The sequence below is a fragment of the Sorex araneus genome, chromosome 3, assembly GCF_027595985.1.
Source record: "Sorex araneus isolate mSorAra2 chromosome 3, mSorAra2.pri, whole genome shotgun sequence".
In the NCBI taxonomy this organism is placed as follows: domain Eukaryota; kingdom Metazoa; phylum Chordata; class Mammalia; order Eulipotyphla; family Soricidae; genus Sorex; species Sorex araneus.
This window is the reverse complement of record NC_073304.1, coordinates 48,123,392-48,137,902: the sequence shown is the minus strand read 5'-3', so window position 1 is coordinate 48,137,902 and position 14,511 is coordinate 48,123,392. Positions and strand designations below refer to the sequence as shown.

At 40.1% G+C, this 14,511-nt stretch overlaps 1 protein-coding gene across 1 annotated transcript; it reads right to left on the bottom strand.

The window, feature by feature from the left end:
* Positions 1-1,184: 1,184 nt before the first annotated feature.
* On the bottom strand, positions 1,185-7,542 carry LOC101537169 (heterogeneous nuclear ribonucleoprotein A3-like). Its single transcript, XM_055132078.1, is given in 4 exon segments — positions 1,185-1,712; positions 1,714-2,849; positions 7,268-7,351; positions 7,455-7,542. Coding segments are annotated over 4 exon segments (1,335 nt in total). The 3' UTR covers positions 1,185-1,685.
* Between the last annotated feature and the right edge of the window lie 6,969 nt (positions 7,543-14,511).

The window sequence follows — 14,511 nt, the reverse complement described above, 5'->3', positions numbered from 1 at the left end:
TGAAGTCTTTATAAAGCATTAATCCATAGAAATTTTCCCATAAAAAGTATTTCAAGGACCCATACCCAAAAGACATGATCTGTCTTATAGAATTCCCAGTGGTGTTTTTCCTTCTTTTTTGCCTCTCTATATTTCCTCATGGATTTTCAGTGAATATGAGTTTTATGAAAAGGTAAAATATATAACAAAAAGTTTTCCTCAGATGTCAGTAGATTCCAATTATATTCCATTATGTATTTTTATTATTTCATAAAGGAAAAGAGGAAAATCCTCTCGATATATCAGTACAAGAAACTTGACGTTAAACTGCTCACTAGGGCTCAGAAATCAAATCTGCCAGCCATTAGTTCTATAATCTGGAGCCATCTAAATCTCTGTTTTCCAAGGTTTTTCTTTTAACTTAATTTTTCCCTTACACTTTATATAAACACTGTGGTTTACAAAGTTGTTCATGATGATCTGTGGTTTACAAAGTTGTTCATGAGGATAGGCACCCAATATTCCAACACCAATCCCACCTCATTATACCTTCCCTCTACCATTGTCTCCAAATTTTCCAACTAACCCCTCAACCTGAACCCATAGCAGGCCCTTAATTTATTTTATATTGCTTATCATCAATTATTTGCTAACAGAGTGATCAAAAAATGTTTCCTTAGAAGAAAGTTAGGTAAGATTGTTGCATCTTACACCATGAAACCATTAATTCCTTGTATAAAAGATGACTAAGATGTTTTTTTCCAAGTTTTAAGTGAGGAAAATATCCTTTTCCCAGGACTTTGTCAAACATTAAATAAGATAATTCATACAAAACAGCTTACATGTAGTATTAAGCATGGAGAGTTCAAAATATTCTCTGTTTCTAACTTATTTGATGGAGAATATTTGTTGTAAAAATGGCCTGCCTTCCACAACAGTGAAACAAAATTTTTTTTTTGAATTTTGAGATTTTTTTCATTTGAAGTTAAATCTTAATGCTATTAAATTCACAAATATGCTAATTTATATACCCAATTCTATTTATCTAAATCACACATTGCAAACATACAAATATCTATTCTCTCCACATGTCAGCGCCCATTCATTTCATGGTTTGGAAATGGGAGAACAGATTCCCCTTAAACTGCAAGTCAGCAGGTGTTTCTTTACAGTTAACTTTAGCAAAATTCATACAAAATATACAAAATAGTAATTAACAATGATCTTCTTTACTTGTTAACTTACAAGGAAACACCTCCAAAACTGCATTTTGTTAAAGTTTCTGTACTAAAATGTAGAAAAACTGAACTACACAAATATTGAAAAGTTAAAAATTCCTTAATTTTTTATTCCTGGTACCACTACCACAATTTATAGGGCAATATACCTGATATAATGAAAAGAAAAAGAAAAAGAAAAAGCTACAACAGATAAAAGACCTCAGGAATGTACATCTAATTGACACTACGTTGCATTAATCAATATCTGCACTTTTGCAAACTGTGGCTATGACAGTCCTGAACAAGAAGGGTTTCCTGTTTAAGCTGCAGTAACTTTTCTGACTATGGATCATCGCTCCTTCTGTGGCAGATTTTTACAGTTCCTCTAATGGATTTGGGACGACTGTCTCAAAGTAACCTGCAGCTTTCCTGACAACTCCTCGCTCTCTCTCCTGCTAAGAACTGTAGCCCTTTTCTGCTGAGTTTTTAGAACCTTCTGCTACCATAGCCAGCCACCACTTCCACCACCAGATCCATAACCACCACCATAGGGACTGCCCGAGCTTCTTCCACCAAAACTGCCCCTTTTCATGGGTCCATAATTTGATTGCTGTTGTCCACTATAATTTCCAAAATCATTATAGTTCCCACCACCACCATAGTTACCACCGCCAAAATTTCCTCCTTCATTGTAACCATCATATCCTCCACCACCTCCACCATATCCACCACCTTGGTTTCCATATCCTGGTCCTCCACCACCATAGCCTCCTCTACTACTATAACCAGGACCTCCACCATAGTTGCCACCATCACCTCCAAATCCATTATATCCACCATCACCTCCTCCATAACTACCTCTGCTGCCACCACCGCCACCACCATAGCCTCCTCTTCCACCAAAGTTTCCACCACGGCCAAAGTTTCCTCCACCACCTCCAAAATTGCCTCCACGACCCATAAAGTTGCCAGATCCACCTCCACGACCTCTTTGTGATCCAGCAGACTGCATTTCTTGTTTAGAAATGGCCTTTTTCACTTCACAATTATGCCCATTAATAGTGTGGTATTTCTGAACAACAATTTTATCAACTGTATCATGATCATCAAAAGTTACAAAAGCAAATCCTCTCTTTTTCCCACTCTGCCTGTTTACCATAACTTCTATGGTTTCAATTTTGCCATACTTTTCAAAGTAGTCTCTCAAATTATATTCCTCTGTATCTTCTTTAATACCACCAACAAAAATTTTCTTCACTGTTAGATGGGCACCAGGCTTCACAGAATCCTCTCTAGAAACAGCTCTCTTTGGTTCCACTACACGCCCATCAACCTTATGGGGTCGAGCACACATAGCTGCATCCACCTCTTCAACACATGAGTAAGTCACAAAACCAAAGCCTCTGGAACGTTTTGTTTGGGGGTCTCTCATCACCACACAATCTGTAAGAGAACATTTCTCAAAATGTTCTCTTAAACTATCATCTGTAGTTTCAAAGCTCAAACCTCCAATAAACAGTTTTCTTAACTGCTCTGGTTCCTTTGAATCATGGCCCTCCTCCCGCCGGCGGCGGCGACGGCCGGAGTCGGGCTGGGGGCGACCGGGCGGCGGTTTTACCTCTATTTTGAGACCGGACTCGCCTCTTCCAACTCGAGTTCAATATCGAAACAAAATTCTTTAATGTGAAAAGTAGGGAACAAAAAATGAGAGATATAACAGGGGCTCAGAAAGGGGGCTAGAATGTCAGCTTTTCTGACAAGGGAAATGGATGAGTTTGGAGTAGTAGTTGAATTTGATCTTTGTTCAGTAAGCTTTCATTACTATAGAAAGTGATTTAGAAAGGCAAGATTGTTGTGGAGGATGGAGTGTGAGCAGAATGACTTTATGTGCCTTATGGTAGATGCCTTGGAGGAAAATTGTTCCACTCTTCCTGGTTTAGTTCAACAGCTCTTGTTTTTTATCCTTTTTTTTTTCTTTCATACCTGGATGTGCTAAGGGGTTACTCCTGGCTCTGCACTTAAGGATAACTCCTGGAAGCACTCATGGACTATAAAAGTTTCAGAGGATTGTATCCAGTCAGCCATGGGCAAGGCAAGTGCTTTACTTGCTGTACTATCTCTCGGGCCCTTGAAAACACTTTTTTGTAATTTAGGTAACATGATTCTAATAGTGTTAACATTGATGACTTTGACATACAAAGCTATTGCACATTCACCACCACCAAGGTGCCTAATATCCTCTAGCAATATCCTTGTTTTACTTCCAGTCCACCTAATCATTCTCTTCTACCCTCCCCACTGCTTGGTAATCTCAGCTCCAAGGCTAAGGATGCGCCATCATTCAACATGGTCTATTCCTTATATTGATCTCTAAATACACCACAGGTAAGTGGGATCATCTGGTATTTGTCCTTTGCCTCTTATTCCAATAATTTTGAATGTCTCAAATGTTAAAAGCAGCAGACTGTAAGACACAATTGAATGCAGAACAACTTATAGACACTCATGGTAGGCTTATAGAGACAGAGAAATATTGACAATCTATTATTTGTTTGTCTAGTAGTCTTTCCAGCTTAAGTAATGATCATACGAGGAATGTTTAGACACTCAAAATTGTTATAACAACTTATTTTAATGGAATTATTATACTATTAATGTTATTGGACCAGGAATCAAAAGAATCACTCAAATTCTAATGATAAATTAGGAGAATAGATCAAAAAACATTCAAGAAAATAGAGGAGGGGTTAAAGAGAAGATTTGTTGGAAGGGAAGACACTAAGATTCCTAGGAGTTTATTTTTCTGTAAAGGGGATGAAGATGAGAGAAGTGTAAATAACTAGAATCTTTGTGTTCCAGGGTGTATTAAGTCTTTCCCACTGCTGAAACTGGAGATTATGACCAACTCAAGGGTGACTATTCATCAGTCAGGTACTATGTTACTGTCCCTGGGGGGTCACAGAAATTGGTGTATTAATTGAAAAATCACTGATAAAGTGGGCTGGAGAGATAGTACAGTAGGTGGAGTATTTATCTTGTACATGGCTGACCTGGGTTCAATTCCAGCACCCCATTTGGTCCCCTCAACCTGACAGAAGTTATCCCTGAGCTAGGAGTAAGCCCTGAGTATCTCTGAATATGACTCCAAAACAAACAAACAAAATCACTAGTAAAGTCTGAAGTGAGATTGCACCATTTCCAGAGATTATGGAAAGTGTGTTCCCTGTGAGGTGAGAGAGAACCATCCTCCACCATACTTGCATGTCCCAGGGAGATGCCTGGAGGTCCTCTGCAGAGGAGTCAAGCCTCTAGCATCAGGTTTTTCACCTCTTGGTAATAGCTCCTTGGATTCATGAGTTAGAAAAGAAATATTCTCCCTACACACACATGCACACACACACAGTAACATGCACATCAAAACATTCACAAATATATACATGCATACACAGTCACACAGCTAGACACATAAGCACTGACATACAAACACATTCCACCAGTATAATCTATGAAATTCCTATTGACCCAAGATCGAGTCTCTGAAATGAATCCTGAAAGGTGGAAAGATTGAAATTGAAGAGAGGGGGGAGAACAAAGGAAGGTTTAACTTGATGATTTTATTGGGGGTGGGGAGTGGGCGGGGTAGAAGGACTATACCTGACAGTGTTCAGGGCTCACTCCTGGCTCTGAGCTCAGTGACCAGTCCTGGTGCTGCTCCAGGGATCACGTGTGGTACTGGGGATATAACTGTACTCATCCACATGCCAGGCTAGTTCCTTAATCCCTGTACTATCTCTCCTGCCCCAAGTGATATTTTATACTAAACTGGTTACTGACCTTCCAGAAGGAAGCCCCCTTCCCCCATTTTTTCAAGTGCCACGCTGTGCTTGTGGTTCTGGGTGAACTTCCAGATTCTGGGCTCCAGCCTCTTCCCATCTTACTTTACAATGTCTCTGGGTTCCTGCCTGTCTGCTGTGGCCATGTAAAGGAAGAAGAGTCATCTTACTATAATTATTTGAGCTACTGGGCAATTTTCTGAGCATCAAATCCAGGAACACAAAAAAGAAGAAACCCATTATGCCTCAAACCTAGCTATTTGCTCTCTCCCACACAGTACTTTCTGGGAAAGGGAAACTGTGGTCATCTGGGGAATAAACCAGTTAGGAGCCTCCTGGTGGTTCCAGGCCCACGAAGTGCTTCTAGGGAGCACTCGAGCTTCCAGCTGTGCCCACCGTGGCAACAGGAGCCTCTGCCAGGAAGACTGACCGAGAATGAGAATGAGGCAGACATGGACAGACCTATTTTCCTCCCCAGATCTATATTTCCTTAAATATATGCTCCAGAATGTTGATTGAGGTATCAATAGTCAGTACGCCTTATTCTTTTCATCCAGAAAATGGACATAAAACATGATACAACTATGAAGTTTTATGAAACTTAAGGGAAAGAATATATAAAAATTGCCTGCCATGTCATGATGCCTCAAGTAGTAATAGCTGAAAGAACTCTCTCACCACTTCCTTTTCTTAGAATCCTCAGTGGTTCTCCTACTGACTCTGGCCCAGAGAATCACCCTTTTCCTCACCTGGCAAGCTTGCTGATAGCAACCTGTTAGAATCAATGTGCTTTTCCAGTCTGGACCTGCCTTCGGGGTTCCTACCTGTGACTTGTCCTCACTCACCTATTCCTCAAACCTCAGAGCCAGCTCCTACAGAACGTTCTACCAACCTTAAGCCCAGCTGAATTTTACTTTCCCCCCATCTATGCCATTGCTCACTCAACACATACACGCAAATGCCTAGTCTGTACAAGCACTCTGATGAATAATAGGAAACAAGAGTTCCAGCTCTGAAAAGAGCTAGGCATCAAAAACAGAAAAGCAGGTCCGAGAGGGCAGTCTAATGAATGTTCAAGGCTGGCTCGAGAAGGGACAGGCACGCCAGCCTTGCAGTGACTTCTCTACTTCTGAGATTTCTCCAACTCTCTCTTCCATACCTGCCATTAAAAAAAGTCTAAATCGTCTTTTTGTTCAGATTGTTCTCTTTTCTCTGTTCTTAAAAGGTATGGAGAACAGGTACTAGAGTGTGTTTTAAAGTGGGCTTTTCTCGCCCGTCAACAGTAGAACATTGGACTTAACATTTTTCCATGGTATAGTTGTGGGGGACTGAGAATACACAATTTTCCCCCTTTTCATTCACATTCTGTTCCTGTACAATTTCTGAAAAGTTCAAAATCAGGTTCTATGTGGAAATCATGCCTATTGAATATGATAAAAGAGCCCCTGAAAGTAAAATATATATATATATATATATATATATATATATATATATATATAGTAAAGTGTATAGAAATCAGCCTGGGATGTCCATTTGCACTACATTTAGACATATTCTACTATGCAAAATGAGGAAAGCTGGTTATATATAGCCCAGCCTCACTGGGTCAAGTTCTTAAGATCTGAGGAGACAGTGACCAAGCATGTGATCATTCCCTCCTCCTCCCCTTCCTGGCATCTATAGCATTGTTTGCTATTGCAAGCTATGGTTTGGGGTGGTGATGGTCAGGTATGGACTGCATTTGGAGAGTTTATTGATGAGCAGCCACACAAGCAATCCCCCAAGGGTCAGCTCTACCCTCACAGGGGTATGGATCAATCAGGAAACCATTGAGAAATCAGTTGTGAAGGAGGAAGGAGAAGAGGGCCCCAACAGAAGAGATTTTATTGCTGAGTCTTAAAGGATAAAGGGTAATTTATTGGGCAAGGAAGGGACTGAGGAAGTGGCAAAGGGGGAATAACATTCCTGGCAGAAGAAAGGCGTGTATTCAATCAATGAGGAATTAAAGGGCTTATGGCCTGTTTGAGATTCTGAGCAGTTCTCTTGCTGGAACCTTGTGTTCACTGACAGGGGAGGGAGGGGAGGCCCTGGCAGGAGATGAGTGAGGCTTCATAGAGGTTGGTCGGCCTTGCCTGTGCAGAGTTTCATCTGTCATGTTCAGGATTAGTGCATGTGGCTCTTAAACACTTACCAGGGACTTTTTGAAACTAGGATAAGAATCATGGACTTGCTTACCTCCCCTCAAAATGCCTGCATACATCATTTCAGGCTTAAGGGATCTAAAACTATTCTTGTCCCCCAGCATCAGCAGAGAAGTGCCTGAAAAGTGTGAACAGGAAAGTCACATAAGATGAAGCCCTGGATTTCCCACTTCCAGCCACCAGTGTTGTGTCAACTGCTGGTGGAAGTTTCACATGTCTACATCCCACTACAGGTTTCTGCGGCAGATGAGATGAATAGTTTTGTGAGAGCTCTGACTGACATGTCCTCACATTGGTCATTCGGCTCATGACCAACACAGAGACTCAGTACCTGGGCAGCCAGCCCTTCACCTCAAGTCTTCAGTGGAGGAGAGCTCTCTTCCTGTGGGTTCCCATTCTTCTAGTCACTTCCTGTCTTCCAGAAAATTCTGAGATGTGTACCCACCATTCCATGTTCTTTTATACCCTTTAAGCACCTTTAGTGTTTAGTGATTGTCAAGGGAGCCAGAGATTGGTACTTATATTCCTTGAACATTAGTAGCTAGACATCTTTTTAACATTTTTTGGAACTACTCAGAGTCAAAAGTTTAAAATGCAAACTCTTCAAGTAAATATTGAAGTTTAAAACAAATTTTGAATAGAGCTTGGGTCTTAAAAAAAATTAGAACCATATCCAGAGCAGCCGTGCACAAAACAGCCCCTCTGCGCCTTAAAGACTATGATCCAGGAGGTCTACTAACCCATTTTGGCACCCAGTGGCTTCTTATAGAAATTCATCTAGACTGTGAACTGAGCTACAACCCCATGCCACCCGGGAAGGGGGAAAGGATTTTTTCTCTCAACCCTTTCTTTCTGCGGGGGAGATGGCAGCGGCGGTAGCAGCACCCATGTGGTGAGCGCCATCTTTTAGAACTCACAACCCAGAGATATGAGTTTGCAGTGACGTGGCTCGCAGGAGATCATGGGATGGGGGTGTTACCAGCGCACTCTCTGCCCAGATGAGATCTGAAGCAGCCCTGCACGGAATGGCCCTTCTGCACCTTAAAGACTATGATCCAGGAGGTCTACTAACCCATTTTGGCACCCAGTGGCTTCTCATAGAAATGCATCTAGACTGTGAACTGAGCTAAAATATCAGAAATCCAAATCAAAGAGCTCATATAATCTTCATTCTCAGCAATGGAGAACAAATTATCAAATGATGCCTTTTCAGCAGGTTTGATTGTTGGGGGTAAATTACAAATAATAATAGTGAGTTCTCTGTTGAAATATTGAATGTATTCAAAGTTTAGAGAGAATAAAATGAAGATCATTAGCCACTCAGGTGGGGGGGTGTGAGAGGGGGGTATATTGGGTTTCTTGGTGTTGGAACATGTGCACTGGTGAAGGGATGGGGGTTTGATCATTATATGACTGAGACTTAAACCTGAAAGCTTGGTAACTTTTTTCACAGTGATTCAATGAAATTAAAATTAAAATAATAACTAAATAAATAAATAAGTAAATAAAATTAGAACCATAAGGACTAAAAGCCAGAAATCTGGTATTAAAAATGAATCTTTTTTTAATTGTCCAAGTGTGATGCCATGTGCCCTCTGTTTCATTTTCATTTCTTTGACAAAAGTGAAAATACTCAGAATACAATCTAGTATGTTGGTTTATGGAAAGGGGGAACACAATGTTGTGTTCTAGTTTTGGAAAAGTATATATTTGTCAAGGGTAAAAAAATGGTTAAATGCTCCAAAGACAAGGAGTTCAAAGACTTCCTTCCAAGTTAACTCAGGGGTTTGTTTATTTAGGTGAGCAGTTCATGAAAAGAAAATAAGGGAAAATAGTTTATGATTGTGACTTTGACTTTTCTGCCAACCTCTGGTTGTGGCATTATGTAGAAAGTTCATAAATCCATCACATTGAAACACAGGCATGTATCACAAACACATTGATTCACTATGTTTGGAGGTTGAAGGTGGGAGGTTGTGGAAGGTCAAAATAAATAATTAAGAGGAAGTCAAGTAATCGTTTCTTTGGCTTTGTTTCTCAGCTCTGTGTCATGGGAAACTCACTCTTGTGGTTCTAGAACATGATCCCAGAAAAGATCATGAGCAGAAATCTCTTGGGTGAAAGAAAACAAGAAGGCCAGAAAGAGACAGAAAGAAAAATAGAAATGGGAAATTTTATTTTATTTATTTTAGTTTTTTCCTTGGTTTAGGGGCTGTACTCTGCTGTGCACTGCATACACTCCTGATCTAGGCTCACAGATCACTCCTGGCAGTCTCAGGGGACCTTATGGGGTACTAAGAATTGAGTACAGATCTTCAACAAGCAAAGGAAGCACCCTTCTCACTAAACTATGTTTCTGACCTCAGAAATGGGGAACATTAACAATTAAATTTTGGGGGCTGGAGCGATAGCACAGCAGGTAGGGTGTTTGCCTTGCACGCAGCTGACCTGGGTTCAATTCCGAGTATCCCATATGGTCCCTCGAGCACGGCTAGGAGTAATTCCTGAGTGCATAAGCCAGGAGTAACCCCTGTGCAATGCCAGGTTGACCTAAAAAGCAAAAAGAAAAATTTATTTTCATAAAATAATATAGGCTTGTTGTGGTTTCGATAGAATTTTCCACAGAAATTCTTTGATCGACCTGGCTAAATGAACTCCAACATTAGAAAGAGGATTGCTTAAACATGTAATCAATTTACAGTGGAGGCTTACTTTCTTCTTCTATAGATTTTAAGTACACTTAACCATCAAGGCTTCATTAAAAATACTGATGCAGGGATCAGAGAGATTGCTCAGGGCCTGAGCACATGCTTTGCATACAGAAGACCTTGGTTCAATCTCCGGTATTATACAGTCTCCTGAGCACTTCTAAGAGTGACCTGTGAGCACCATAAAGTGTGATCCAAAAACAAAATAAAAGATTAGAAATTATGCTTGAGTTATAGTCCTAGAGATTCTTGTACAATCAAGTGTGACCTGAAAGTCAGGATTTTGAAGATAATCCTGCCTGATTCTGAAGCGCAGTCAAGGTTCAAGTCACCATTTTTAGTCACCACCTTATATGTTAGCATGCACATGAATCGCCTGGGATCCAATTAAGCTGTAGATTCAAATATAGCATTCTGGGATAGGGCCCAAAAGTCAGATTTGCTTTCAAATTCACAGTGATGTCAGTGCTGCTAGTCTAAGGTCCATACTATGAGACAGACAACTGATCTTTGAGGTCTTTAACTTTGAGCTGCTAATGCTACCTTACAGATTGCTGGATTTCATGCCTTTAAATATCATTCCATCAGAGAAAATGGCTCACAAAGCTGAAGTACATGCTTTGCATGCAGAAACCCCACACTCTGCACAATCCCTGAACACCACCAAGAGTGACACTCAAGTATCACTGGGAATAGCTTTAAAAAAATCAATTGAATATCACTCTTTTAGAATTCCCTCAACTGAGTGCCATTGTATTACTTGGTGCTCTATTATGCATCTATAAAAAGTTGTGCTTATGAAAATCATATAATCACAGATGGAAATGACATCATTTATATCATCATCATCATCATTCTGTTGATCCTGTTGATCGTCGGATTTCTTGAGCGGTCTCAGTAATGGCTCCATTCGTCATAGCCTTGAGATTTTAAAAGCTTCCCTTTACTCTTCCTTTCTAATGGTGCCACAATGGAGGCTCTTTCAGGGTCAGGAGAATGAGACCCATCATTGTTACTGGTTTTGGCATATGAATATGCCATGGGGAGTTTGCGAGGCTCTTGCATGTGGGCAGGATACTCTAGGTAGCTTACCAGGTTCTCCGAGAGGGAGAACTAGGCTATAAGATGCACTGATCATTTATATGATGACATAAAATGGGGAAAAAAATGACATAAAGTCTTATGTGACAACTAATGCTGAACAATTAGAAATGCATAGAATAACCTGAGTAGTAGTATCACTTGTCACTAGTCATCCCGTTGATCTTTGATTTGCTTGAGCGGGAGCCAGTAACGTCTCCATTTGTCCCTGTCACATGCTAGCGTAGCCCAATAGCCCAATAGCATCTGCTCACTCCAGGAACAGGAAGAGTTCAAACCATTTGTTGAGGGTTTTGACGAAGAAGTCTGACCATCTCGTAAGTGGGTGGCCACGCAGTCTTTTGATGTCCTGTGGAGTCCTGTCGGTAACAGCTCTAATCCAGTGGTCATCTCTAAATCACATTATATGTCCGGCCCATCTGATTTTCGATACTTTGGCAAACGAGACAGCATCCCTGATTTTTGATTGTCGACAGAGGTCGGAACTCTGGATTCCTTCTCTCACTTGAGTAAAATGTGATACTCTAAGCACAGCTCTTTCAATTCCTCTTTGGGATACCCGAATAGCGTTCTCATCCTGCTTTTGTAGGGCCCAGGTCTCTGAGGCATATGTTAGTGCAGAAAGAATGGTGGAATCAAAAAGATGGGTGCCCGAATGCCCCAGAACGGATGACTGGTTGAGGAAGCTTTGGTACATCTATACAATGGAATACTATGCAGCTGTTAGAAAAAAGGAGGTCAAGAATTTTGTAGTCAAGTGGATGGGCATGAAAAGTTTCATGCTGAGTGAAATGAGTCAGAAAGAGAGAGACAGACATAGAAAGATTGCACTCATCTATGGTATATAGAATAACAGAGTGGGAGACTAACACCCAAGAACTGTAGAAATAAGTACCAGGAGGTTGACTCCATGGCTTCGAGGCTGGCCTCACGTTCCGGGGAAAGGTCAACTCAGAGAAGCGATCACCAACTACATTGTAGTCGAAGGCCATGTGGGGGAAGGGAGTTGCGGGCTGAATGAGGGCTAGAGACTGAGCACAGCAGCCACTCAACACCTTTATTGCAAACCACAACAGCTAATTAGAGAGAGAAAACAGAAGGGAATGCCTTGCCACAGTGGCAGGGTGGGGTGGGGGGGAGATGGGATTGGGGAGGGTGGGAGGGACACTGGGTTTACGGGTGGTGGAGAATGGGCACTGGTGAAGGGATGGGTTCCAAACTTTGTATGAGGGAAGTATAAGCACAAAAGTGTATAAATCTGTAACTGTACCCTCACAGTGATTCTCTAATTAAAAATAAATAAATTTAAAAAAAAAAAAAGATGGGTGCCAAGCCGGAGGGTCTTTGTCCTCTTAACCACTTCTTCGACGCTCTTGAAGGCATTCCACGCTGCTCTCTTCCTCCTGCATAGATCAGGTGCTAGGTCATTTGTCACATTGAGTTCTTGATCTATGTACACATAACTGCTGCATTGGAGATGTTTGTTCCATTGAGGGCAAATGGGATATCAGGAACTAGTTCTCATGAATATTGTCTTCATGAGGTTCACCTGCAGTCCAACCTTTCCACATTCATGGTCAAAATAAGCCAGCATTCGTGCTGTTTGGCTGATATTTGGTGTTATGAGAACGATGTCATCAGCAAAGCGGAGTTGGTGTAGTTGCTAACCATCTATCTTCACTCCCTTTCCTTCCCATTCCAGTCCTCGCATGATGTTCTTGAGGGTGACATTGAAGAGTTTCAGTGAAATGGTGTTGCCTTGCCAAATCCCTCTCTTTACATCGATGATCACTTCTTTGTAGAATGGTGAGATCCTGGTAGTGAATTCGTAATACAGCTCACGGAGGATCCTGATGTGTTGAGTTTGAACACCCTGTTTTGCTAGGGCTTCGATGACCTAGGGTTTCAGTCTGAACAGAATCAAAGGAGTAGTAGTATATAAAATTTTAATAGTGAACTCAATTACAATGGTATTTTTCTTCTATTTATTTTTATAGTATCAAATATTTCATAATAAACAACAATTGCTTTTGCAGTGGTAGTATTTTTTCAAAAGAAATGTCCAAGCATATGCTAGTTGAAATAGAATAGCACTTTCAACATTTTATTTATCTAATTTTGTTGTTTGCACCTTTATCTTAAAATTTCCCCAGCATTATTGAGTTATAATTGACTTATGACAACATATTTTAAGGGGTACATTGTGATTATTTAATACTAATATGAACTGCAAAATGATTATCTTAATAGACTTAGCATCTCCATACCCTGATATAACTAAATGTGTGTGTGTTTGCCTGTATGTTGGTAATATTTAAGGTCTATTCTCTTAACACCTTTCAATTATATATAATTAGTGAGCCACCCTACTGTACTTCAAATATGCAAACTGTTTATCACATAATTGAAAGTTTGTGTCCCTTGACCAACATCTCCACATTTCCCTCACCTGCAAGATACTGGCAACACCATTCTCAACTCTATTTCTGTCAGGGCATTTTTTTTTATATTCACATACAGGTGATACCAAATATCTGTCTTTGGATAAATTATTTCATTTAGAATAATATCATCAAGGTTTATTCATGTTATCTCAAATAATAGCATTTCCTTCTCTTTTATGACTGAGTTCCATTGTTTTGTAAATATATAACACATACATTATGTATACATAATTATATATCACTTTACTTTATCTATTTATTGATGGACATTTAGGTTATTTCCATAATATGTTATAATTATAATAGGTAGTTTGTCTCTTCCTCTAACAGATAAAAATCCCTATGATGCTAAAACTAGTCTCACAATCAGAATATGCTTCTTTTCAATAAAACATCTACCTCTTTCTACAAAATACAGTCTTTGAGTCTTTTTAATAACTCAGGAAGTGCTCCAAATTGTAAGAAATCGTATGACATACAAAAAAAGATAGTTAGGCCAAGTACATGAAGACCTGAATTCTAATCTAATCTTGCTGTGTAACTAACAGACTGGCCACAGGCTTATTGCTCACATTCACTGAGGCTTTATGTTTTCTTATCTGTAAATGGATATTAGTAGAAATGCCTACTCCCCAGGTCATTATGAAGATGAAATGTGATAGCAGCCTCTAAATAGTTGATGACCTATTTACAGTAAACTCCAAAGTAACTTCCAAATGGCCAGATTTGTTTATCAATGCAGGAGAAAGCATAATTTAAAAAATAAGTTAAAATATCATGCCTTCTTAAACTTCTGCCACTTGATATTTTTAAGTTTATTTTTCTGCCCAAGAAATTCTTATTTTACATAAATATATGAAATAGGTATCAAGACCAAGAACAAAACTTAATAACTCAGAGGTGCTCACAGAGAATTCAGTACAAGATGTGTGTCACACAGAGGTTGTAAAGTTGTATGGGTGTCCAAATGTGGATATAGTGCAGAGGGTGACAACCTGAACCTTGAAGGAGGTGGGAGGAATGGC